General features: G+C 46.2%; 1 protein-coding gene across 3 annotated transcripts in view; it reads right to left on the reverse strand.

Annotated features, from left to right (window-relative positions):
- The window catches only part of PTPRC (protein tyrosine phosphatase receptor type C), a 246,146-nt gene that overhangs the window by 72,205 nt on the left and 147,255 nt on the right, over window positions 1-26,686 (reverse strand). For all 3 annotated transcript variants that reach the window (XM_029618223.1, XM_029618222.1, XM_029618221.1), the window contains 2 exons: window positions 19,673-19,837; window positions 2,143-2,336 (listed from right to left, as the gene is read on the reverse strand). In XM_029618223.1, the coding sequence (XP_029474083.1) occupies window positions 2,143-2,336; window positions 19,673-19,837 (359 nt within the window). The remainder of the gene's footprint in view (window positions 1-2,142; window positions 2,337-19,672; window positions 19,838-26,686) is intronic.

Raw genomic sequence — 26,686 nt, forward strand, 5'->3', positions numbered from 1 at the left:
AAAGGAAAGGCATTTCATTTTGTATCCCTTACCCTTTAAAACATTTAGATCTACAGGAGGAATTTTCAGTTATGACATTTGTTCTATATGGTTCTGGGAAACCTCAAATGCATAGTTCTTATTGTTAATGAATATGATTACATGCTGCTGCAGACACTGAAAACTGAAGGTGACCAAGGATAGTCCACCTGGACCCACAGTTTGCCTTAGTAAGCATCTTTGCTAGACAACTAATATTAAGGCACAGTTACTCTTTCTCTCTGTAAAAACTAGGGATGGTTCCGTGCACTTGGACTTCACTTGTGGTACTGATCAGGAAATGGTGTTCCCCAATTCCTAGTTTATTCTTCCTGCCCTATGTCTTGCTTGTAACGTTGAAAGTGACTGCCACCTGCTCCTCTGTTCTTCTTCACCCCCCCTTCTGCGACTATTTTTTTGGCCTGATGGATAAAAGCTTTAACCATGAGTACAGAAACACAATCAGAATACGATTTTAAAAATTCAACTCAGTTTGTGGCTAGCAAAATATTTTCAAATATTCAGCAAAATGTAAAAAAAAAATAAAATCTTTAGTTCATGAATTTTCTGGGAGACTTCTTTGTGCTAAGGGCCATTCTCACCTTTGTCCTCCATTTGCTTTTTTCTCTTAGCTGTATTTATGATTTACATTCTACTGCCCTTATTAAAGATTGTTTCCATAGGCCAAAATGGGGACTAGATCTTTATGAATAAGGACCTTTGAGAGGAATATTTTTCTGCTAATAAATATTATATAGGCACCCTCTTATTGCTGTATATATGTTTCATAATTATTATGTAGTTGTTTTTGGTATCTTTTTCCACCAAATAAGGCAGGATATACATTGCAAAAAACAGGTTTGTGTTTTTTTTAATGAAAAGTATTCATTAACTAGCAGCAGTGCTAACACAGACACAAACCATGGAAGAATTTGCCCTGGTAAAGCAGAGGGTATTATCCCAGTAGATATGACAGTATTTCGTGAAGGATTATAATGTTGTAATCTTCACAGATGCTTGTAAAAATGACCAATTATAAAATTGACTCACGAATGCTTTTATGAACAATCTGAGTATTTCCTTCTGTTGGAAATAAAAAAGTGTATTTTCACAAAATCCTCAGGCAAAACTATTACCTAAGGGGTAGATTTTATAAACGTACGCCCATGCGTACTTTTGTTCGCACCCCAGGCGCAAGCAAAAGTACGCTGGATTTTATAAGATACGCACGTAGCCATGCGTATCTTATAAAATCCGGGGTCGGCGCGCGCAAGGGGGTGCACATTTGTGCACCTTGCACGCGCCGAGCCCTGCGCGCACTGCCCGTTCCCTCCGAGGCCGCTCCGAAATCAGAGCGGCCTCGGAGGGAACTTTCCTTTGGCCTCCCCCCACCTTCCCTTCCCTTTCCCTCCCTAACCCACCCCCTCCCCCCAGCCCTATCTACACCCCCCCCTACCTTTATCGTGAAAGTTACGCCTGCTCCAGGCAGGCGTAACTCACGCTCGCCGATCGGCCGCCGCCGCACGATTCCCCGGCCCGGGAGCGATTTCGGAGGCCTCGTCCACGCCCCCGAAACGCCCCCTGGCTGCTCAGGGTTTTTAAGATGGCCTTGGGCTGCCGGGCTGCCATTGCATGCTGCGCAGCAGGGGTTTTTTGCCGTGGTATTTTTCCTGGTGGCAAAATACTATGGATTTACAAAGCTGCAGTACTAATTACTGCAGCTTTGTGACCCCCCCATGGCATTTTTCATCTCTGGGAAAAATATTGTAGTTTAGTAAATTGCCCCCAAGTTTCTACCTGAGGCAATGGTGGGTGAACTGATTTTCCCAAGGTCTCAAGGAGTGTTCCCAGAAGGCTTCCCAGTTTACAGCTTGCTGGTCTAACACCTAAGCTATTCCTCCACTAATCTCTGTTGGAACTTTTTCCAAGCCTGGAAATTCAGTTAAGGTACTCTGTGCAGGTTAATGGGAAATTGTTTCACTGTAAAAGAGTGTGTGTCGGGGGGGGGGGGGGGGGGGGGGGGGAGGGGAGAGGGAGGATATCAGTAAAATCATAGAAGAATTTACAGAGAAACAAAACCTGTGACAAGAAATTATCAATGGCCAAAGTGAAATTTTACCTTACCTTGTAATTGTATTCTTTTAGATAATTCAGATCATGAACTGTGAAGATACATTCCTTCTTCCGTTCAATATTCTCATGTCTGTCCAACATATAAGTTATATTTGGGCCATTTATCTTCATTGGTCCACTGCATTTAATTTTTACAGCATTATTTGAAATATGTTGCACTTCGACTTTGTATAACTCGCTTGGTTCTGTTTAGAAAGCAATAGATTGATATTCAGTCCCTTGACTGCTAACACGTTTATAGTCAATGTCTTGACATCATGTACTGTTATACACGGTACCATCATGTTTCAAGATTGTGTGTTCTACGTAGCATCACCGTGTATACCACAAAAAGCCAATCTCTTTATGGCCAACTTAGAAGAGGACTTTCTTAAGCAACAACCATATAAATCTCCTGCATATCTAAGATACATAAACAGCACATTTCTCATCCAGACAGAATGTGGGCACATAATTCCAGAAGGACTTCAACAAATCACATCAAAATGTATTTCTCGCCTGTGCAATGTCAGCTCAAGATAGTCTGTTTGAGCCGGCTCTTCCAGGCTGCACCGGAACTCCTGCTTCAGCTAAAAGGTTGCTGGATTCTTTGCAGGCAAATCTGAGACACTTGTGCCCATGGTAGCTATAGTGCATGCAGCGAGTAAGCAGCATATAAAGGATCTGGGAAGTCTCAAGGAAATGTTTTACAAACCTAATCTTAAAATATGCATCATTAATCCGATTCCACTTTTTTTTTTTAACCAAAAAAAACTCATCTCCTGCCAAGAAGGGAACCGGACATTAGAAAAAAAATCAGCCAAAGTCAACTTTTTCCAGAAAAAAAACAAAACCCTTTCTATGTGGGGCATACATGCATATAAATGATAATGCTTCCAACTGGATCCCAAGTTTCTTTATATTGATTATTGATTTAACATTCTTTTTCAGAAAATAAAAGTTTTCCAATCTTTGGTATGTCTGGTTTTATTTTCAGATCTGTTTCTCCTTTGTCTCCTTCTCTGTTAATTCTCTGTTCCACTTTTGTCTATTTTTCTTTCTGCAGTCTTTGTTCTCTTCCTTTTTATTTTCCATTTCATTTTATTCTTCTTTCTCTCTTCAATTAATTCATAACTCCTTTCCCCTAATTTCTTCTCCTGCCCCTTCCCTTCTCTCATTCTTCCCCTGCCCCACCATCAACTCTCCTTCCTGCTCTCTTCTCCCCCCTTTGTCTGGCACTTTCGTGTTCTTCCCATCACTTGCATTCTTTGATTTACCATCGTCATATATTCCACCCTTCCTCCTGTGCTCTCTCAACTGACTTCGTCCCTTCCAAAACAGCAACCCTACAATAGTTTCACTAGCCTTTGCCTTTCAGCCACTGACTTCCTTTGAAGATACGCCTTTAAAGTACCCTGAATTAGTAACTTTCAGCTTTGCACTGTTCCCAGAGCTTAAGGCGTGAGGTTAGGTTCTTCTGGAAGGAGAGAGCATCGAAAAATTATAGATGTACTCAGACTTCTCTCCTCTTTCCTCTTCCACCACAGTTATTAGAGGAGGAAACAGTAATGCTTCCCATTTGAAGTGTCTCCTTTCAGTTTTAACACTTTCATAACCATTTCTTTGCTATGAATGCCTCGGTGCATCCACAGTCGTCTCCTCCTGAAGAACTTGTTAACACTGCTACTCAATAGGGATATGCAGAGGCAAAATTTTCATTTTAGTTTGTTTCATAAGTTATCTCCATTTCTTTGTTTGTTTTGAATGAAAAAAAAGTTATTTGTTCCATTCATTTTAACAATTCCTATTAATGTCAATGGGGGAAGCAATGCAGTCTATTTACTAGAGATGTGAATCGTTTTTGAACGATTAAAATTATTGTCAGATAATTTTAAAATCATCCAAAATAGTTAGAGTGCATGATACAATACAAATGCCCACGATTTATCGTCAGGGGCATTTGTATTGTATCGTTAAATAGGGGGCGGGAAAACTGGCACACCAAAAAACCCTAACACCCACCCCGAACCTTTAAAACAAACCCCCAGCCTCCTGAACCCCCCCCCCCAAATGTTTTAAATGACCTGGGGTCCCGGCGCTATGATCCCGGCGCGATGTCCCGCTCTCTGGCCACGGCTGCTGTGAAGAGAAATGGCGTCGGTGGCCCTTTGCCCTTATCATGTGACAGGGCAAAGGTAGCGCCGGCGCCATTTTGATTCCTAGGTCCCGACGTCACGCGTCCAGGAGATCGCTCCCGGACCCCCGCTGGACCCCCAGGGACTTTTGGCCAGCTTGGGGGGGGCCTCCTGACCCCCACAAGACTTGCCAAAAGTCCAGCGGGGGTCCGGGAACGACCTCTTGCACTCGAGCCGTATTGCAAAATGGCGCCGGCCGTATGGCCACCGGCGCCATTTCTCTTCACAGCAGCCATGGCCAGAGAGCGGGACATCGCGCCGGGATCATTGCGCCGGGACCCCAGGTCATTTAAAACATTTGGGGGGGGTTCGGGAGGGTGGGGGTTTGTTTTAAAGGTTCGGGGTGGGTGTTAGGGTTTTTTTGGTGTGGCCAGAGAGTGGGACATCGCGCCGGGATCGCGCCGGGACCATCCCACTGGACCCCAGGTCATTTAAAACAGTTTGGGGGGGTTCGGGAGGGTGGGGGTTTGTTTTAAAGGTTCAGGTGGGTGTTAGGGGTTTTTTTTGGTGTGGCCAGAGAGCGGGACATCGCGCCAGGATCGCGCCGGGACCCTCCCACTGGACCCCAGGTCATTTAAAACATTTTGGGGGGGTTTGGGAGGGTGGGGTTTGTTTTAATGGTTCGGGGTGGGTGTTAGGGTTTTTTTGGTGTGCCGGTTTTCCAGCCCTCCTCCGATTTACGATTTTTAACGATTTCAAAACAAAACAAAACACGACGATCCGATTTCCCTCCCCCCAGCCAAAATCGATCGTTAAGACGATCGATCACACGATTCACACCTCTACTATTTACAGCTTCAAAACTGAGGTTTTCTAATCAGTTTTAATGAAACTTGGGAGAAGAGAACTCCAAGGCACCAAGGCTGTGGCAAAGTAGTACCAAAAGTGGCATGAACAGTGTATGGCACCGTAAAGGGGGAAAAGAGTACTAGCAGTGGAAGGAGTTTTCTAAGGCACAGTGAGAGGAGAAAGGAGCAGCAAGAGTGGAAAGAACAACCCTAGGCTTCAAAAGAGGAAAACAATAGTGGCATGAACTCCTTGTGGCAGTACAAGAGGGGTAAAGTGGCACCAAGAGTGGCAGGAACATCCTAATGCATCATGAATGGGGGAAAAAGGAAGCAAAGGTGGCAGGAAAAACCACCAGGCATTGACGGAGGGACAAAGCAGCACAAAGAATGTCATTAAGACCCCAAGACACCATGAGAGGTGTAAAGTAGCCACCCACAGTGGCAAGAACACCCTGAAGCGTAGAGACTGGGGAATGGCAGCGGTTACGAGCGATGTGTGCGTGAACCCCTCTTCCCGTGGTAGACTTGATGCAGCCTCGTGGACAAATCCTTACGTTTGTGCCAACAGCAGGCAAATTAGTTTTTACACAGGCCAGGCTATGACAAGGTCCAAAAATCTGAGACTACAGTCATATCCATATCAGACAAGGCTGGAGATCAGACAAGCTGACGCTGAAGACAGGCTCAGATGAAAGCTGAAGAAGGACGGGGAGCAAAGCTGAGGCAGAAGCTGAAGACAGACTAGGAAGAAGGCCGAGGCTGATTACTTGACAGGTGACCTTTGCTAAGGTAATGCTGTGCTGCATGGCCTGGGTTTAAATATCCAGCTGTGTGACATCATTAGAAAGCACCAAGGGCATGGATTCCCACTGCGGGGCCTTCATAGCTCGGCATGCGCTGTGCACACCTAGGAACAGAGCTGGAGTGGCAGCATTTCCCTGCCACAAGAATCAGCAGTATCTGACTGGTGGCATTTGAATGAGTGCAATCACTCGTGGGGATGTTTTGCAGGCAGTAAATGTAGTATAAGGGGTATAGCAGCAAGGCAGAGTAGCAACAAGACCCCCAAGGTGATACATCAAGGGTATGGCAACAAGGCAAATTGTCAGCAAGACCCCGAGGTGTTATACCAGGGGTATGGTAGTTAGACAGAGTGGCAGAAAGAACCCGCAAAGTGCAGCATCACAAGGATGGATGGCATTAAAGCAGAATGACAGCAAAACCCACAAGGCATAGCACCAGGGGTCTGGCAGCTATGCAGAGTAGCAGCAAGAACCCCATGGTGTAGCATCAGGGCCATGACACTTAGGCGGAGTGGTAGCAAACACCCAAGATGTTGCTACCTCACACAGGCAAGAATTGGTTGTTATAGTTAACCTTTTAGTCCCTGCAACTTTCTCTCTCTAACACTATTCAATGTGCCATAGACTTGAATAGGAAACATAAAAGAATGAAATGAACATTTTCATTTAAATTCATGGGTGCCCTCCATTCATTTCAGGGGTCCATGGATGAAACAAAAATGGTCTCCTTCATTGCATTTATGCACATCCCTACTACCCAAACAGAGAGGAAGCCAGGTGTAACCTTGTCCTGCTGGTAGAAGCTGGAGGGTAACAATAAGGCAGCTTGACAGACAATGCCCACCAGACCTGTTGCATGATTCTCTTTTCCTTCAAGAGCATAGTTATAGATATGAATGTCATCAGTCAGTGGTCAATGTGTCCAGATGTGTAATTTATTTTTGATTGCCATGGACACATAGGAGCAGATTTTCAAAGGGTTACGCGTGTATATTACGCGCGTAACCCCGAAAACCCGCTCCTGTGCGCGCCGAGCCTATTTTGCATAGGCCCGGTGACATGCGCAAGCCCAGGGACACGTGTGTGTCCTGGGGCTTGAAAAAATGGGCGGGCAGTGGGCGGGGCGGGGACGGGACCGAGGCCTCTGGTACAGCGGTTGTGCCGGCAGGCGCAACTTCGTCAACAAAGGTCAGGGGGGTAAGATAGGGCTGGGGGGCAGGTTAAATAGGGGAAGGGAGGCACGCATGTTATAAAATCGGGCATAGGTTTGTGCGCGCACAAATGTACGCCCGCGCGTAGGTTTAAAAATCTGGCCCATAGTATTTCCTTTATGCTTGTACTGTGCATGAGAAAAAAACTAGCAATGGGTTTATTTTAGGAAGCTCACTTCTTCAATGTAATATTAGGTGAAAGATAACCTTACTACAAGGCCACTCTGTCCCTAAATTCCTAACACTTACGTTACCCCCACTCTTTGGGATATTTTGTTCTGAATTACTCAGTCTACAGATGTCATTTTCTTTCTTTTTTAGATTTAATTGCTTGTCTTTCCATCCCAAATTCAAGGCAAGTTATATTCAGATACATAGTGCTTACAATCTAATAGATTTATTAAAGCCGCATTATTTCCCTGGAGGGAAACATTTCACTAACCCAGGTTTCTCCAACACCGGTCCTCAAGAGCCACAAACAGGTCAGGTTTTCAGGATATCCACAATGAATATGCATGAGAGAGATTTGCATGCACTGCCTCCACTGTATAGAATATATCTCAGGCATATTCATTGTGGATATCCTGAAAACCTAGCCTGTTTGTTCACTAAGCTGTAGTACCCAAAACTGCAGTTTAGTAAATCTCAATTGATTTACCAGGTGGTAAAATCTGTGGAGAAAAATACTCAGCATAGTGACCCCACAACCCTTGGCCATCATCCTTGAAGTGCAGAGATGGTCTTAAGAAGGCAAAGACAAGATTAAGGGGTTCATTTATAAATAGGTTAGTGCCAGTAGCAAGGTCTTGGTGCAGGTGCTAACCTTTTGAAGGAATTTATGAACACTAAATTTGTGCCAGGTTAAAGATCAACTTGGATCTTGGGATCTTGGAAAATTACCACCCAGTAGCCAATCCCACTTATTTGGGAAAAATTGCAGAAAGAGCTATTTATTTTCAGTTAACATCATTACTGGATAGCAGGTCTTTGTTATATCCTAGAGTAGACAGTCGGGTTTCAGACTAGGACACAGCACAGAGTTAGTTTTACTTTCAGTTGTCAACGAGGTTCAGATTCAAGCAGGTAAAGGCAAGGATACTCTCTTAGTCTTTTTAGATCTATCAGCGACTTTTGACACCATTAGTCATTCATGTTTATTGAACTATTTGAGAGCCATAGGCATTTGAGCAATAGTGTTAACATTGGTTCAAATCACATCTTTCTAATAGAGTTAATAGTGTTCTTTGGCAAACTCCAAGGACGTTTATCAGTCATTGCATGTTTTGGTTCCTCAAGGGTCTATTTTATTCCCAATTTTATTTAATTTCTATGTTGCTCTGAAATTCTAATTTGACATAATAGGTCTTTTCATTTCTATGCCAACAACATACAGCTAGCTATATGTTAGCATGGGATCCCAGAGTGCTGAAAGAACTGAGAAATGAAATTGCGGACCTGCTATTGGAAATTTGGAATCAATAACATCATCTGTGGTACTTGAAAAAAAGGGTTGTCAATGTAATGCCAATTTTTTAAAAGACCAGTGAGCCTGATGTCTGTACCAGGCAAAATGGTAGAAACTATCATAAAGAACAAAACTGCTGAACATATAAATAAGCTTAGTTCATGGGATAAAGCCAACATGGATTTACCCAAGGGAAGTCTTGCCTCACAAATCTGGTACATTTTTTTGAAGGTGTAAATAAACATGTGGATAAAGTTGAGCCAATTAATATAGTGTATCTGGATTTCCAGAAAGCATTTAACAAAGTCCCACATGAGAGAGGAAATTAGAAAGTCATGGGATAGGTGGCAGTCTGTTGCAGATTTCCAACTGGTTAAAAGAAAACAGAGAGTAGGGCTAAATGATAAATTTTCCCAATGGAAAAAGGTGAATAGAGGAGTGCCCCAGGGATCTGTTCTGGACCTATGCTTTTTAATATATTTATAAATTTATTTATTTATTTATTTATTTAACATTTTTCTATACCGAACTTCATGACAAGCTTCATATCAGGCCGGTTTACATCAAACTTGGGGGTTAACTTAACAAGAAACCATATAACAAGAAGGCCGAAGCGCAGTTACAAATAACAGGGGGAAAGAACTTGGAGGCTAGTGTAGCCAGGAAATAAAGGACAGGAAAAACTGGAGAATAAACATGGATGGAGATGTAATTACTGGGTTGGTCTTTTAGTCTATTGAGCTAAAAGAAAGCTCAGATAAGATGTTATGTTTCAGGGAAGGCTTGGGCAAAAAGCCAAGTCTTGAGTTTTTTCCGGAAGGTAGTCAGGCAGGGTTCCAGTCGTAGATCCGTCGGCAGGTTATTCCAGATGGTGGGGCCAGCTGTGGAAAGTGCCCGCTCTCTCGTGGAGGTTAGTCGAGTGAATTTAGTTGGGGGAACTTGAAGGGTTCCTTTGAGAGCCTCTCTGATGGGTCTTGCAGATGTGTATGGTTTGAGTGGTAACTGAAGGTCTAAAGGAAGTTGGTTGTGTGTGGATTTGTGGATGATGGTGAGAGCTTTGTGCCAAATTCTGTATTTAATAGGTAACCAGTGTAGGTTTCTAAGTATCGGGGTGATGTGAGTTCTCCGGTTAGTGTTGGTTAAAATCCTGGCTGCTGAGTTCTGGAGCATCTGTAGAGGTCTGGTGGCGGAGATCGGAAGTCCTAAGAGGAGAGTGTTGCAGTAGTCGATTTTGGAGAAAATCGTTGACTGTAGCACTGTTCTGAAGTCCTGGAGGTGGAGGAGGGGTTTGAGTCTTTTCATAACTTGTAGCTTAAAGAAACAGTCCTTCGTAATATTGTTAATTGATTTTTTTAGATTTAATTGGTTATCAATGGTGACTCCTAAATCTCTGACTTGAGTAGTCTGAGGGATAGAGGTTGTCTGGTCGTGGCTGGTAGAATGGTCGGGGGAGATGAGAAGAATTTCTGTTTTGGCTGCATTGAGTACCAGGTTTAGGCTGGTAAGTAGGTGGTTAATGGACTTGAGGCAGTTTTCCCAGAAAGATAGCGTTTTTGGAAGGGATTCTTTTATAGGGATCAAGATCTGCACGTCGTCAGCATATAAATAGTGGGTTAGGTTGAGGTTTGTGAGTAGCTAGCAGAGGGGTAGTAGGTAGATATTAAAGAGAGTGGGGGATAGAGAGGAGCCTTGGGGAACACCTAGGGTAGATTTGAAGTTGGGAGATTCTTTATTGTTGATGGTGATCTTGGAGCTTCTGTTATTGAGGAATGAGCTGAACCATTGGAGGGCGTATCCAGTTAAACCAATGTCTGAGAGGCGATTGAGGAGGATGCTATGGTTCACGGTATCAAACGCCGCGGAGATGTCTAAGAGAACTAGCAGGAAAGAAGTCCCTTTGTCTAGGCCCATGAGGATGTGGTCTGTTAACGAGATGAGGAGGGTTTCAGTGCTGGAAGACTTGCGGAAGCCATACTGGGAGGGGTATAAAATTTTGTGATCCTCAAGGTAGTCCGATAGCTGTGTGTTCACCACCTTCTCAGTGATTTTTGCTAGCAGCGGGAGATTGGAAATGGGTCGGAAGTTGGAAAGCTCATTTGTGTTTAGGTTGGGTTTCTTCAGGAGAGGTTTAATCGATGCAGTTTTAAGGTCATCCGGGTAAATTCCTTGGGCAAGGGAGCAGTTAATGATGTCGGCCAAGGATCTGGAGATGGTGCTTGGTATAAGGAGCAGGAGTTTTGTTGGGATGTGGTCCAATGGGTGGCTGGATGGTTTCAGCTTCTTGAGTGTAGATTCTATCTCCAGCGGGGTGGTAGGCTCGAAGGACTCTAAGGTGGCATTGGGGGGGCCTGTGGTGGTGAAGTTTAGTGATAGAGGTGTAGGGTTAGAAGGGAGAAGCGCTAGGGTGTTTGCAATTTTGTCCTGAAAGAAGAGAGCAAGTTCATTAGCTTTGGATTGAGCCTGATCGTCGGGGATGGTGGGGGCAGAGGGTTTAGTAAGTTGAGATACATAGGAGAACAGGGCTCTAGCGTCAAATTGAATATCGTGGATTCTGCTGGAGTAGTAGTCTTTTTTTGCTTGTAGGAGAGAATTCCTGTAGAGATGCATGATTCGTTTGTAATCAGACATCGTTGTAGAGTTGGGGGATTTCCGCCAAGAGCCTTCCTTGTGTCGGAGGTCGTGCTTCATTCGTTTAAGTTCCGGTGAGTACCAAGGTTGCTTCCTTTTTTGAGTCCAGTTGATGGTTTTCGTCTCCTTGGGGCAGAGTTTGTTGGCTATGGACTCTGTGATATTGCACCAGGAAAGGAGTGCTGAGTTGGGGTTAGAAGTGTCTAGATTGGGGAGTTCTTTGGAGAGATGATCACTAAGAATATCAGAGGAACAGTTTCTTCTGTGATGGATGGTGGAATGAGGTTGTGGTTGAGAGGGGTTTCCTCTAGTCATGAGAGTAGCTGATAAGAGTGAATGGTCGGACCATGGGACTGGGGTGCAGTCAGGAGAGTTAGTGTATGATAGGTGTGAGTTTAGGAAAATGAGATCTAATGTATGTCCAGCTTTATGGGTGGGTTTGTTGACTATTTGTTCAAAGCCCATAGCCTGGAGTGTGGATAGGAATGTTTTGCAGTTGGAGGAGATCGGGGAGGCGTCCACATGTAGATTGAAGTCCCCCAAAATTATGGCCGGTGAGTCCATGTTAATGTATTTGGCAATGGTTTCTATAAGGGGTGAGGCATCCGAGTCTATTGATCCTGGAGGAGCGTAGACCAGTATAATTTGAATGTGTTTTGATTTAAACAAACCGAGTTCTAATGTTTTGGACGAGGTCTTGATTGGTTGTTGTCTGAGATTCAGTTCCTTCTTGGTTGCTAACAGCAGACCTCCCCCTCTCTTTTTGGGTCTGGTAATTGAGAAGACGTCATAGAGGTGAATAGGTAATTGGTTTATCAATACCGTGTCGGTGCTTTTTAACCAGGTTTCCGTTATAGCACATACATCTGGTTTGGATTCAAGCAGGTAGTCATGCAGGATGTGCGTTTTCTTAGTGAGGGACTGAGCGTTGAAGAGGGTTAGGGAGAATATCGTGAGTCCTAGAAGTTGAGTCAGGGGTGTGAGCATGATTGGGATGAGTGATCTTGTTGACTGATACAGGGTCCATTGAGAAAGTTTGGAGAGGTCTGAGTGGCGATGATTGATGATAGGAATGGGGTAGGATTGCATGATTAGAGGGTGGAGTGGTGGGTGGAGTTAGGTGCTGGTCAGGTGGATGGAGATTGCCCCAGGGTTACAGGTGCGGCTGGATGGATGTTAGAAAGGATGCTGGAGAGGTTGGGACCGTTGGCTTGGATATTGGAGAGGCTGACACTGCTGGAGTGGATGTTGGAGAGGCTGACACTGCTGGAGTGGATGTTGGAGAGGCTGGAATGGATGCTAGAAGGGCTGGAGCGGCTGCTGAAGTGTCTTGATTGACGCTGGAGAGACTGTGGGGGATGTTGGATGGTGGCTGGAGGGGATTGTTTGAGTTGTTTGGAGGGGTAGGTGCGTGTTGGCTGTACTCCGGTCTGCAAATCAGTTTGTCCAGGACCTTTGGGCATTTATTCAGGTTTTAGTTTCATCTGCGGGTATGGCTCGTGGCTTCCTCGGGGCTCTTAGGTCAGCTGGAGGCCAGGCGGATCGAAAGCTTATGGTAGCATTGTAAAGCGACGCAAGCCCAAATTTCTCTAGATTTTCAGGTCTGCTCGATAGGGCTGCTCGAAGGGGCGCTCAAAGGGGCAGGCCCCTTTGTCGCGCTCCTTCGATGCGCGACGCTCGGCGCGCGGCGCCGGGGCTGTAGGGAATTTAAAGGCCCTCTCTGTCGTTCGCGATTGGCTGCAGGTAGGTTGCTGGAGGCGGGCCTTGCTTGCAGCTTCTGGGCGGACGGAACGGCATCTGGACGGCGCGGCAGGCCTCGTGGTCGCCTACGGACCCAGTGGGGGAAGGGAGAGGTTAACTGGCCTTACCCCGATGGGTCTGTGGCGCCGACCGCGCAGGCCCTCCCTCGATCCCGAAGCCGTCTGCTTTCCTGGATGTCGCCGTCGCTGGAGGAGTTCGCCGGGCAGAAGAGGCAGGGTTTCAGCGCGTCTGAAGATTTAAAAGCCCTCTCTGCCGTTCGCGATTGGCTGCAGGTAGGTTGCTGGAGGCGGGCCTTGCTTGCAGCTTCTGGGCGGACAGAACGGCGTCTGGACAGCGCGGCAGGCCTCGTGGTCGCCCACGGACCCAGTGGGGGAAGGGAGAGGTTAACTGGCCTTACCCCGATGGGTCTGTGGCGCCGACCGCGCAGGCCCTCCCTCGATCCCGAAGCCGTCTGCTTTCCTGGATGTCGCCGTCGCTGGAGGAGTTCGCCGGGCAGAAGAGGCAGGGTTTCAGCGCGTCTGAAGATTTAAAAGCCCTCTCTGCCGTTCGCGATTGGCTGCAGGTAGGACTTGGAATTGGGAAAAAGTGAGGTGATCAAATTTGCTGATGACACAAAATTATTCAAAGTTGCCAAATCACAAGAGAATTGTGAGAAATTGCAAGAGGACGTTGCAAAACTGGGAGACTGGGCAAGCAAATGGCAAATGAAATTTAATGTGGACAAGTGCAAAGCGATGCACAATGGGGTAGATTTTATAAATTTACGTGTGCGCGTACTTTTGTTCGCGCACCAGGCGCGAACAAACGTACGCTGGATTTTATAAGATACGCGCGTAGCCACGCGTATCTTATAAAATCCGGGGTCGACGCGCGCAAGGGGGTGCACATTTGTGCAACTTGAGCGCGCCGAGCCCTGCGCGAACTGCCCGTTCCCTCCGAGTCCGCTCCAAAATCGGAGCGGCCTCAGAGGGAACTTTCTTTCTACCCCCCCGCACCTTCCCTTCCCTTCCCCTACCTAACCCACCCCTCCGGCCCTATCTAGACCCCCCCCCCCCCACACCTTTATCGGAAAAGTTACTACTGCCTCCGGGCAGTAGTAACTTACATGCGCCGGCGCGGCAGGCCCCGACACAGGCCGCTGTGTCAGGGCACTCGGCCACATCCCCGGACCACCCACACGCCCCGGACATGCCCCTGATCCCAAACGGCGCCCCCTGGCCATGCACCCGACCGCCCCTTTTTGCAAGCCCCGGGACTTACGTGCGTCCCGGGGCTTGCGCGCACCGCCGAGCCTATGCAAAATAGGCTTGGCACGCGCAGGGGGGGTTTGGGGTAGGATTTCGAGGGGTACGCATGTATCTTACGTGTGGACCCCTTTGGAAATCTACCCCTTAGGGAAGAGTAACCCAAATTATAGCTTCATAATGCAAGGTTCCACATTAGGAGTCACCACTCAGGAAAAGGATCTAGGTGTCATCATTGAAAATACATAGAAAACTTCTGCTCAGTATGCAGCAGTAGCCAAAAAAACAGAATGCTAGGGATTATTAGGAAAGAAACAGAAAATAAAACAGAGAACAACATGCCTCTATATCACTCCATGGTGTGACTTCACCTTGAGTAGTGTGTGCAGTTCTGGTCACCACATCTCAAGAAAGATATAGCAGAATTAGAAAAGTTATAGAGAAAGATGACCAAGATGATAAAGTGGATGGAACAATTCCCCTATGAAGAAAGGCTAAAGAGGTTAGGACTCTTCAGCTTGGATAATAGACAGATGAGGGGGGGATATGATAGAGATTTATAAAATAATGAGTGGAATGGAACAAATAAATGATAATCAGTTGTTTACCCTTTCAAAAAGTACAATCATAATTAAGCTCTGGAATTCATTGCCAGAGGATGTGGTGAAAGATGTTAGTGTAGCTGGGTTTTAAAAAGATTTGGACTAGCTCCTGGAGGGAAAGTCCATGAACAATTATTAAGGTAGAGTTACAGAAATCCACTTTTTCTTGAGACAAGCAGCTTGGAATCTGTCTACCGCTTGGGATCCTGCCAGGTATTTGTGATCTGGAAACAGGATACTGGGCTTGATGGACCCTTGGTCTAACCCAGTATGGTAAGCTTTATGTTCTTATGGTCTTAAATGCACAGCAATGGTCATAACTGGGAGCTTCTGAGTTCTGCTCACCCTGAGATTAGTGGGGGTGGGGCTTAGGCAGGCTGTACAAGCTTCCTCTGCCTTCCCTGGAACTACTTTCTTCTTCATTTATATTCTCTATCTGATAATAAAATAGTTTCCAACCTTTGGTGACTTGACTTGATTTTCTGGTTCAGTCTTGTTATCATTTTGTGTCCTTATCTGAATACTTTTGTTTTCTGTCTCTCTCTCTGGTATCCTCCTTCATTTATCTTTTCTGTTTCAGTTCTCTGCTTTCTTTATCTCTTTCCTTCAGCAGCAGATACTTTAATATTCTCTCTCTTCTCTCCCTTCTTCTGCTCTTTCTCCTATTCATCCTACCTGCTCTGCTTTCACCGTCCTTTCTCCCATTTCTCCCTTCTTCCTTTCTCATCACCTTTCTCTGTATTATCCTTGGAATCCTTCCCCCAACCCAGGGTCCTCTTTCTTCATCTCCAGCAATCCCTGGTTCTTATACCTCTTTCTCATCCTCCTCCCCATTCCCCCGTCCCCTTGCTCTCATCTTCCCCTAATTCAACCCTTTCTCCTCTTATCTATTGCCTTACCCCTCCCCTTTGTTGCTCTCCCCTCTCTATCCCCTCTCTATCCCAACTCTTAGTCTCTCCTTTCTCTTCCACCCACACTCTTGCTCTTCCCTTTATCTTCCCAAAACTCCACACATGCACTTGTTTACCCTTTTCCTTCACTCCTTCAACTTTTGATATCTTCTCTGGTTGTCTCTTCTCACTCCCACTTCCACATTTGTCCCTCCTTTTGTTTGCTCCCCTCTTTTCCCAACCTTACTTCCCATTCTGAATCCCCCAACTCCACATGCATTCTTGCTCTCTTCTCTCACTGTTCCTTCCCAGCATTTACTCTTGCTCTCTCCTCTCACTAACCCAACCCCCACTCGCACCATACACACACAGTTTTTCTCCTTCTCTCTCCCCCCCCCCTTTGGATCTCTTACTAGCATACTGCATGTACAGTTTCTCTTGCCATCTATCTGTTCCTCCTGATCCATGAAAGACTAGCAATGCTTCCCCACCTCTCAATGCTGATTGGTTCATAGTGATAGCTTGAACCAATCAATCAGCAACCAGAGGTAGAGAATTGCCAGCAGAAATTCTTCCTGCCTTAGTCTCCATCCTAGTGCCCACCAACTCCTCTGCATAAACTGTGGAAAGAGATTGCGGCTGAGCAGAACTGGAGATTTCTAGGACACTGGAGATCCTGGGTGCTCTCCTGGAGACCCAGAAGCAGGTGTCTAAACCCTGAGTTTCCGGGTCAAATCCAGAGACTTTCCAGGTATGGAAATGGTCTATGGGAAGATAGAGATGATCATAGGTCCACAGAGGGAGAAGAAGAGGAACAGAAATATATACCAGTTGTACTCAAAACAAACAAATATAAAACAAATTGGATAAAGTATTTTTTCACAGTCAAGTTGTGCAATTTGTTACCTGAGGATATGGTCAAGGTGCCTAGCATAACTGGGTTTTAAAGGGGTTCCTGGAGGAAAAGTCCATAAACAATTAGCCAGGTGGATTTAGGAAAGCCATCGCTTATACCTACGAGTGAACAACAAAGAATGGATCTACTCTTTGGGATGTGGAGGGTACTTGGGACCTGGCTAGACCATTGTTGGAGGCAGGATGCTGGACTTGATGGACTTTTGGCTTGATTCACCATAAACTTTATGTTTTCATGTACTCTTACCAGGCCACATTTGAGGCTGGGAGGGTATAGAGGAGCTTGCAAGTCCCTTAATGACTGCCTCTGGAAGCGAGAATTTAGAAGAGTAAGAAGAGTAGTTGCATGTTCAGAAGCATCTGGAGGTAAGACAATATCCCAAAAAAATTGTGTGCCCAATATGTGTCATATGTATACAGCTATGTTAAGGTAAGAGTCCCTAATTTGTTATGTGCAATGTAAGAAAAAGTCAATTTTTAAAGAAATCTATTTGGGTAAGAAACGTTTTATTCATATTAATCAGCTATATGAAAATTGCTCTCCTTTAATGTAGCAAAAAATTTCAATCTTTAACAATGAGGATACTTTTAGCTGCAATGAGTGGAGGTGTTGTGAGAGGCAAGTTTAGGTCCACTTTGAAGCACCGAAAAGCGAAATATAAAATAAATAAATAAATAAGATCGGGAGAGGAAAAGAACGTGAGTAGATTCCATTTTCAAGTACTCCATACATGCACTTTTCCAGCAAAAGTTTACCTGAAGAAACAGCAGGTGCGGTGCAAGTATTTGCATGTATGTTGTACCCATGGCAAATTTGAAAATGAAAGTACACGAACAGTTTCACTTTGACATCTTGTGTACTTGTGAAGTACACAAGGTCTTTGTCCCAATGCAGACAATTAGAAAATTGTTCCCAATTTATACAGGTGAACCCACAAAAATGTGAAATCCAGAGTTAAAAACCACATTTTGGCTATTTGGCAGAGGGAAAGGCACAGCATGTTTGACACACAAAAGGGCAAATTTACTCTGGGAAATTGACATATCTGAAAATGTTGTTCTTTAGCCCAGCTAAAAGTATGCATGGGTTTCCATAGCATGCCTAGTTTAAGGTGGATTAAAAAGGGGTTCTCCTGGGGGTGGTTGGGGGTGTTTAGTTCAAGGGAGAATAGCACCATATGCACATGCTTGATATTTTCAAAAGTATATTCACTATTTCCTCCCCATCCTCCCCCACCTCACACACATTGCAGGTGCAGAGTATGCGGGGGCATTTAATGTACACATGTTACACTGGTGAACTTTCAAACAGGCCGATACAGTAAGGTGCGGTAGAAAGAGGTGCATTAGGGCCGGGCGCACCCGCATTTGCCGCACGCACAGTTCGGATCACATACCGCTCGATGCTCTATTTAAATGACATGCAAATGCAAGCCGCGTCCAACGCGTGTCCATGAAGCACAATCCATTTTACTGTATACAGCGCCTATACAGTATCCTGGGTGCGCTGGTACCTGTCATTTCAAATGTCATTTCAAATGACATTTGAAATGACAGTTACCAGGAAGTGGATCCCAACTTTAACCAAAAGAAAACCTAAAAACCTAAAATCCCCTCCTCCCGAAGCAAGGCGCAGGGCGGAAAGCAACTCAACATCTAAAGTATTGTGAATAAGTGTAACCAAAGTTAACTTACTTTTTCTTTCTTTCAGCCCTCTCTGCCCTCCTCTGGAAGCGCGCACCGCGGCTCCCCTGCCTCCCGGGGGCAGGCGGCGGCGAAAGTGGCTTCCAGCGGCCCCCGCCAGTGAAGATGGATGAACGCACGCCCATAGTGCATGGGCGCTCAAGCCAGCGAAAGCACATGAACGGGCGTGCGTGACGTCACGGCGTACGTTCATGTGCTTCGCTGGCTTGAGCGCCCAAATTGACGGGCCCCCAAGTCAGCGAAATCGTATGAACGTACGCCATGACGTCACGCACGCCCATTCATGTGCTTTCGCTGGCTTGAGCGCCCATGCACTACGGGCGTGCGTTCATCCGTCTTCGCCAGCGGGGGCCGCTGGAAGCCGCTTTCGCCGCCGGCTGGCCCCGGGAGGCAGGGGAGCCGCGGTGCGCACCTCCGGAGGAGGGCAGAGAGGGCTGAAAGAAAGAAAAAGTGAGTTAACTTTGGTTACACTTATTCACAATACTTTACATGTTGAGTTGCTTTTTGCCCTGCGCCTTGCTTCGGGAGGAGGGGATTTTAGGTTTTTAGGTTTTCTTTTGGTTAAAGTTGCTTCGGGAGGAGGGGAGAGAGGACTGGGGCTTCCCCGGAGACCGGCACCCATGGACGCGGCCAGGGCAGGTGAGCGGGGGCTGGGGGAAAGTTTGCCATCTACCCTTACCCCTGCCTCTAATGCAGGGGTAAGGGTAGGTGGTAATTTAGCAGGTTAAAGATGCGGCTAAACTGCAGGTTAAAAAGGTGATAGTCGGGGTGCACGTTACTGAATGGGAGAGAATAGCTAATCTGATCGTTTACATATCATATATATGCCGCGGGCGGAAAGGGTTACCCGTTGATTTAAAGAAGCGGTAAGGTTGGGTTAAAAGGGATAGTGAATTGCAGGTTGGACTAACGCGGCCAAATTGTGAGTAGAAAGTGGGTTAGAAGCAGGGTAACCGCGGCCGCACTTTACTGTATTGGCCTGAAAGGAAGAACTACTCAGGTTTTTTTTTTTCCTTTTATTTCAAAATCAGCTCCAAAGAGCACACAGCAAAAGCATTCATACACTCTACATCTATGCAACTGATTTAAAAATTGCCCACAAATAACCCACAGAAAAATAGTTTAATGAGCACATGTCTAAAATTTGTGAGTAGTAACACCGTTGTCCAGGCTTTAACTCTTGACAGTGGATTTGCCGCTCAGAAGTTACAGACTTGGCTGTCTGACAAAACCATAACACAAAATGTGTAGCCCATCCATAATCTTAAATTGTAGCTCTGTGCTTATATCAACAAAGCCATATCTCTTTGGTATTTAAAAAAACAAAACATCTTACCAGATGAGTTTGTTTGACAAAATATTTCTGCACCTGGTCCTTCAAGTTCCTTTGCACTACTGCTGTCGTCATTGGAAATGGTGGATGCGAAAACTTTCACAGGGTATTTCTGGTAAGGTTCACCACCTTGACATACAAAACTGGTATTTGCTACATCTTCTTTCTCTAACAAACAAGGAAGACAAAATCAGCAAGGACAAATATTAGCGGACACTTTCCACAGTGATGGTTCCTGAGATTGAAATATGCTAATAAATGTCAGTCAGTAATCATCACTTACCTGAAAGGGAACGGCTATAAATATACTGACGAACGTCTCAGCAATACAGAGTTCTGGCAGGCCAGCTTTGAAAAACAAAGCTCTGACTGGAAACTGCCCTTTTCTGCCTGCCTAAAAGCCCCTTCAGTTTTGTATTTGATGGTCCCCTCATCCTACTTCCAGGGTATCCGTAATTTTTCTCCTCTCAGTTACTTCCTGTAGTACATTTCCTCCCTTTCCTGAGCCCCTTCTCAGCTTCTCTTGCCTGCTCAACTTCCAACCCTTTCTTTTCTTTCCCCCTATCCTCCCCCCTATCCTCCCTCCTATTATCATCTCCCTCTCGGAGTTTTTATTATTATTGTTATTTTAAGTTGATATACATCAGTGCAGGGGAAATTAAATCATAGACAGCATAATTCAATAAATGCAATAAATACAGTTAAAAAAAACTACAATAAAATGGACAGACAAAATAAGAATTAAATATAAGACTTTAAAAATCACTATAAAACTAAAGGAGCATATGCTAAGAGGTAGATTTTAAATGCTGAATACACACCAAAATTGGGAGATGCATGCACAAATCAGGCTTAAGTTCGCCCACGGGATTTTTAAAGCCGCTGAGATATGCGCCTATCTCCAATGCACGTACATCTCACCTACATTTCAAAAGGGGTGGGGAGTGTATGTAGTATAAGCAGTGCATGGGTGTGACCAAAAGATATGTGCGAATACAGGTCCACTGTCATGTGTTACTTCTGCTAGGGACAAGGTGAAAATTTTAAAAAATAAAAAACTAGCCATACATGAGAGATTTTAAGGTTCTGGGATAACTATGGGAGTGTAAGCTATACAATTATGGGGGTTTGTAGAACGTAGCTGTTAACTGGGTGAACTGGCAATGGCATGGACGTGCGCCTCTTTCAAAATTCCCCCACTTACATGGTAGAAGTGGGATTTGAGCACCTATGCACATACCTATTTAAAATTAGGCGCACACGAGTGAATGGCCAGGCTATTTTATAACATGCACGCAAGTCATAAAATGGCTGCGTCCCTGGGCGCAGGTCGGCGCACATGCGCCAATGTGCGCCAGTCTGAAAGATACTGTCCCTGGAAGTAAAGAATTGTGAAGCTGAGACATCTCCATAAACTTGAGAAAACAAAAGCTTTTTACATTTTTGCAAAATTTCAGTTAATTTGCTTCCTTTCTTCAAAGTAATTAGAAAGGTTTCCATAAAGAATGCCACTTTGCATGCTTGTTCTAGTCAAATTTCAGTTGGTGAAGGAATCTTCAAAAGCTCCTGTTGCGAAGATCATAGAAGCCAAGAATAATCAATAACATAAGCAATTGGCTAAATAAGAAAGCTGACCTCTATTAAGAGTCTAACAATGTGTCAGGATTTTAATTTTCATCCTGTGAATAACTGGACGCCAATGCAACTTACAGAGATGTGATAGTCATTGGTCATTTCTTTTGGCCCCCAATTCTTTATTCCCTAAAAGTTTGTATTCTGTCTCCGCTGTGTTTCCTATGCAAATCTTTAATAGATAGTTTAACTCAGTCCTTACTCACAGACAGAGGAGGCCACATCTTCAACTCAAAATTTTATTAACATGTAAAATAAAGGAAAATTGGTTCTTACCTGCTAATTTTTGGTCCTGTAGTACCACGAATCAGTCCAGACTCCTGGGTTTATGCATTCGTGCCAGCAGATGGAGACAGAGAAAGTTTAACTGGCACTGCTTTATAATCCCTGGTGCCACCTGCAGTTGCTCAGTACTGAACTGTACCCAAGCCAGAAAAAAACACTGGTAAAAACTTATCAGGAAAAATAGTCAAACAGCTTAAAACCTATTAGAATATCCCCCAAAAAAATCTTACAGCACTGAAAGCAACCAGAGTCGAGCGGCTAACTCTCCACCCCTAGAACAGATGGGCTCTGGACTGATCCGTGGTACTACAGGAACGAAAATTAGCAGGTTAGAACCAATTTTCCTTTCCCTGTACATACCTGGATTGGTCCAGACTTCTGGGATGTACCAAAGCTCCCTATTTGGGGTGGGACCTGGAGAGTCCCGCTCGCAAAACACTCTCACCAAAAGAGTGAGCTTTCGGACCTCAGAGACATCTAGGCAATAATGTCTTGAAAAAGTATGCAATGACTTCCAAGTTACTGCCCTACAAATTTCCTGTGGTGACACCAATTCAGCCTCCACCCATGAGGCCGCATGCTATCAAGTAGAATGAGCTCGCAAACCATCAGGTACCTGATGGCCTTTGATTATGTAGGCTGACCCAATAGCCTCCTTAAGCCACCTCGCAATGGTAGCCTTGGAAGCCTGGGTACCTTTTGTTTGCACCACTCCACAAAACAAACAGGTGATCCGATCTCCTAAAGTAATTTGTCACCTCGAGATACATCATCAAGGCTCTCCAGACGTCCAAACGTCTGAGCTCTCATGCATGCATCCAAATCCAGAAGAGCTGGAAGTTCCATAGTCTGATTAACATGAAACAACAAGACCACCTTGGGAAGGAAGAAGGGAACTGTATGCAAGGACACACCTGAATCTGAAATCTGAAAGAATGGATCTCGACAAGATAAAGCTTGCAATTCTGATATTTTTTGCGCCGAACAAATAGCTACCAGTAAACAACCTTCCGTGTCAAATCCTTTAAAGTCGCCCTGCAGAGAGGCTCAAAGGGCAGCTCACATAAAACTTGCAGGACAAGATTTAGATTCCAGGATGGGCAGACTCTCATAACCTGAGCGAATAAATTCTTAACCCCTCAGAGAAATCTGACCACATCCAGATGAGAGGACAAAGTTCCCCTTGTTGTCAGCCTCCCTCGCCACCATCGCCAGCTCTGCTCACCCTTGGCATTCCACGGTGGCATCCCCTGGGCCTTCCATCTCCAGCCAGGCCTTGTGGCGGGGCTCGGTGTCCTCCATGGCATTAGCCAGCACCCCTGGGCGTGTGCACGCAGACCGCCCATCCTCTTAAAAGGCCAAGGGCAGATCCCGGTTCTACGGTGCGCCCTGATTGAATGCTGCTCTTAAGAAAGTGGTCTGACACCACTTCCTTGCCTTGGCAATCGGGTCAACACCGTTTGTGTTCTGAGTTTGCCTTCACCGTGTTCCAGTGTCTCCTTGTTCCAGCGTCTCCTTGTTCCAGCGTCTCCTGTCAGGTAGTACCCCTCGGACTGTCTCTTTGGTACTGACCTCTGCCTGCTGACCATTCTCTTGCCTGCCGCCAGGAACCGACCACTGTCTGCCCGACCATTCTCTTGCCTGCCGCCTGGAACTGACCACGGCCTGCCTCACCATTCTCTTGCCTGCTGCCTGGAACCGACCACTGCCTGCCCGACCATTCTCTTGCATGCTGCCTGGAACTGACCACTGCCTGCCCGACCATTCTCCTGTCTGTCTCCTGGATTTGACTCTTGCTTTGGCTGACCATTCTTGGACTGATACTCTAGCCCCGACTCTTGCTATCCACTCGGACACTCTCTTCTGGCCTCCTGTGACCATCCACGCAGCTCGCCTGGAAACCACCCACAGCCTTCCTTCCGCTAAACCCACAGGCACTGCCTAAGCTACCCAGGGGACTTTCCTGAACTGTTGCCTCCCTGAGGTCTCCGGGCCTTCCAGTTCGGGTCTAGCTCACCTTCTCTGCATTGACTGCGCACCCTTACTCCTGGTGGGCACACCTCTCCGCTATCTCTCTGGGAGATCCTTCAAGGCCCACCTAAGTCCAGGCAGTCCGGGTAACCAAGGGCTCAATCTGAGGGAACCCCGGATTGCTATTGGCAAAACTCCAGCTAGCCTCTGTCTCCTTGTGTGCTCTGCCTCCTGGTGGCAGGACCTCTCCAGGTCCAACTGGAGAACTCTACCAACTCTGTACCAGGCCAAGGGTCCACCTCCGGTTCAACACCCCTGGCCCACTGTCCCACATAAAGACGCCAGAGCCGCTACCTGTACTTGGAGAGAGTTAAAAGCCAAGCCTTTGCTCAAACTGTCTTGCAGAAAGGATAAAATCTGAGACACCGAAGAACGTAAAGCCTGAATACCCTTAGATATATACCAAGCCTCAAAGACCTTCCATATCCGGACATAAGATAGAGATGTAGACATCCGCCTACCGTGAAGAAGGGTAGTGATAACTGACTCCAGGTATCCCCTGCGCCTCAAACGCCGCCTCTCAAAAGCCAAGCCACTAGACAGATGTGATCTACTTGATTCAAAAATATGGGACCCCGACTAAGCAGGCAACGAAGATGATTTAACCGTAGCGGACCGTCCACTATCAAGTTGACCAGATCTGTGAACCACGGCCAACGTGGCCACTCTGGGCCACCAACATGACTTCTCCCGGGTGCCTCTACCCGGTATAAGATCTTTCCTACCAGAGGCCATGGGGGAAATACGTAAAGTAGAACTTCCTGAGGCCAAGGAATCACCAGAGCGTCGACTCCCTCAGCTCTGTATTCTCGTCTGTGGCTGAAAAAGCACGATGCCTTTGCATTGTGGTGAGTCACCATGAGATCTGCATGGGGACAACCCCACCTCTCGTGAATGAGCTGCATCGCCAAATCTGATAATTCCCATTAACCTGGATCTAAAAAGACTGCCTGGACGTTCACCTGGATCTAGAAGACTGTCTGGACATTTTCTACTCCACAATATGAGATGCTGCTATTTGGACTAAGTGTTCTTCCACCCAGAGAATTAACTCCTGAGCCTCCTGCGCCACCATTCGACTCTTCATTCTGCCCTGTCGATTGATATAGGCTACAGTTGTAGCATTGTCTAATAGAACTCTGACTGAGGGACCTTGAACCACTGGCAGAAAAGCTAGTAGCGCTAACCTCACTGCCCTGGTTTCCAAGTGATTGATAGACCAGGATCATTCCTCCTCGGACCTGCGCCAACTCATGTTGGCAAACTGCACCCTAACCAGAGAGATTTGGCATCGGTAATGATAATGATCCATTCCTGTACCTCCAAGTCGACGCCTCAAAACAGATTGGACATTTGTAGCCACCAAAACAGACTATCCCACTTGGGAGTATCAAGCAGTACCAGCTAATGAAAGGCCTCTGACAGCGGACTCCAAATCCAGAACCTGCAAAAAATCCCAGGCTCTAGGTACTCGCAACCCCAACAAACGGTGAACCTGCGCTTGCAATTTGCTTGCTCTCTCCTCCATCAGGAACACCTTGCCTACGTTCGTGTCAAAGCGGGCTCCCAAATACTCGAGACTCTGCGACGGACTGAGATGGCTCTTTGCGAAATTCACCAAACAACCAAGAGATTGCAGTACCTGAATCACTTTCTGGACTGCTGCATGACAACTGGCCTCCAACTTGGCCCTTATGAGCCAATCATTGAGATAAGGGTGTACCAGGATCCCTTCATACTGGAAGACCGCCACCACTAGCACCATGATCTTGGTGAGGTCCATGGCGCCGTGGCCAGCCCAAAGGGAAGGGCTTGAAACTGGAAATGCTCACCCAGAACCATGACTCTCAGAAAACGCTGGTGATCCCGACGAATGTGAATGTGAAGGTACACCTCCATTAGATCCAGTGAAGCTAGGAACTCCCCACTGCGCACTGTCACAATCACCTCAAGGTTTCCATGCAAAATCTCAGGACCTTCAACACTGCATTCACCTGTTTGAGGTCCAGAATGGGGCGGAAAGTGCCCTCCTTTGGGACCATGATGTAGATGGAATACCGACCTGTGCCCCACTCCTCCAGAAGAACCGGCATCACAGCCCCTAAACCCTGCTACCTTTCTAAAGTCTCTCAAACCACCAGCTGTTTTTACAGTGAACTACAGGGGGAGACTAAAAAGAGGTCGTAAACGGAGCATGCAAATTCTAAAGCGTAACCATCTCTTATGACCATAAGTACCCATTGATCCTGAGTGACCTTGGCCCACTCCCCATAAAAATGAGCCAAATGGCCCCTAAAAAAGGAAGGATGGAATGGACTGGCCTCGCCTCATTGGGAATAACCACGGAATAACCAGGAATAACCAGGAATAACCACGGCCAGCAAACTGCTTCTATGATGCAGGGGTACCCCTCATATGACGCAGCCTTCTGCCATCCCAAAAATGGGAACGGGCCAGAAAAGGCTGTTTGGACTTAGGCCTATCCTCTGGCAACTTGTGGACCTTACTGTCCCCCAATTGTTTTATTAATTGTTCAAGATCTTCACCAAACAAAAGACACCCTTTGAAAGGTAGGGAACACAAATGTGATTTGGACGACACATCTGCCAACCCGTGACACAACCACAGCAGCCTCCGGGCCGATACAGCAGAGGCCATAAGCACCAAGTCATACAAGGCATCCGCTACATACGCAACGGATGCCTCCAAGCATTCAGCACAAGTACCGTCCACGCTGGGCTTAGCCGGATCGCCCTGCAGCTGCTGCACCCAACTCAAGCATGCCCATTGCATGAAACTAGAACAAATGGCCACTCATAAACTCAAGGTGAATTCCTCAAAAGATTCTCTTGAGATGAACCTCCAGCTTGTGATTCTGGATATCCTTTAAAGCTGCGGCCCCTGCCACAGGAATAATCGTCTTTCTGATGACCGCCAATACCGCTGCATCCACCTTCAGCATAGCAAAAAGCTCCAAGGTCTGCTCGGGCAAGGGTGGATCGACATAGCTCGACCTATCCGCAGACCGGTATCCAACTCTTGATCCACCATCCTTGGAAGGGACAAATG

The sequence above is a fragment of the Rhinatrema bivittatum genome, chromosome 10 (assembly GCF_901001135.1).
Source record: "Rhinatrema bivittatum chromosome 10, aRhiBiv1.1, whole genome shotgun sequence".
Classification (NCBI taxonomy): domain Eukaryota; kingdom Metazoa; phylum Chordata; class Amphibia; order Gymnophiona; family Rhinatrematidae; genus Rhinatrema; species Rhinatrema bivittatum.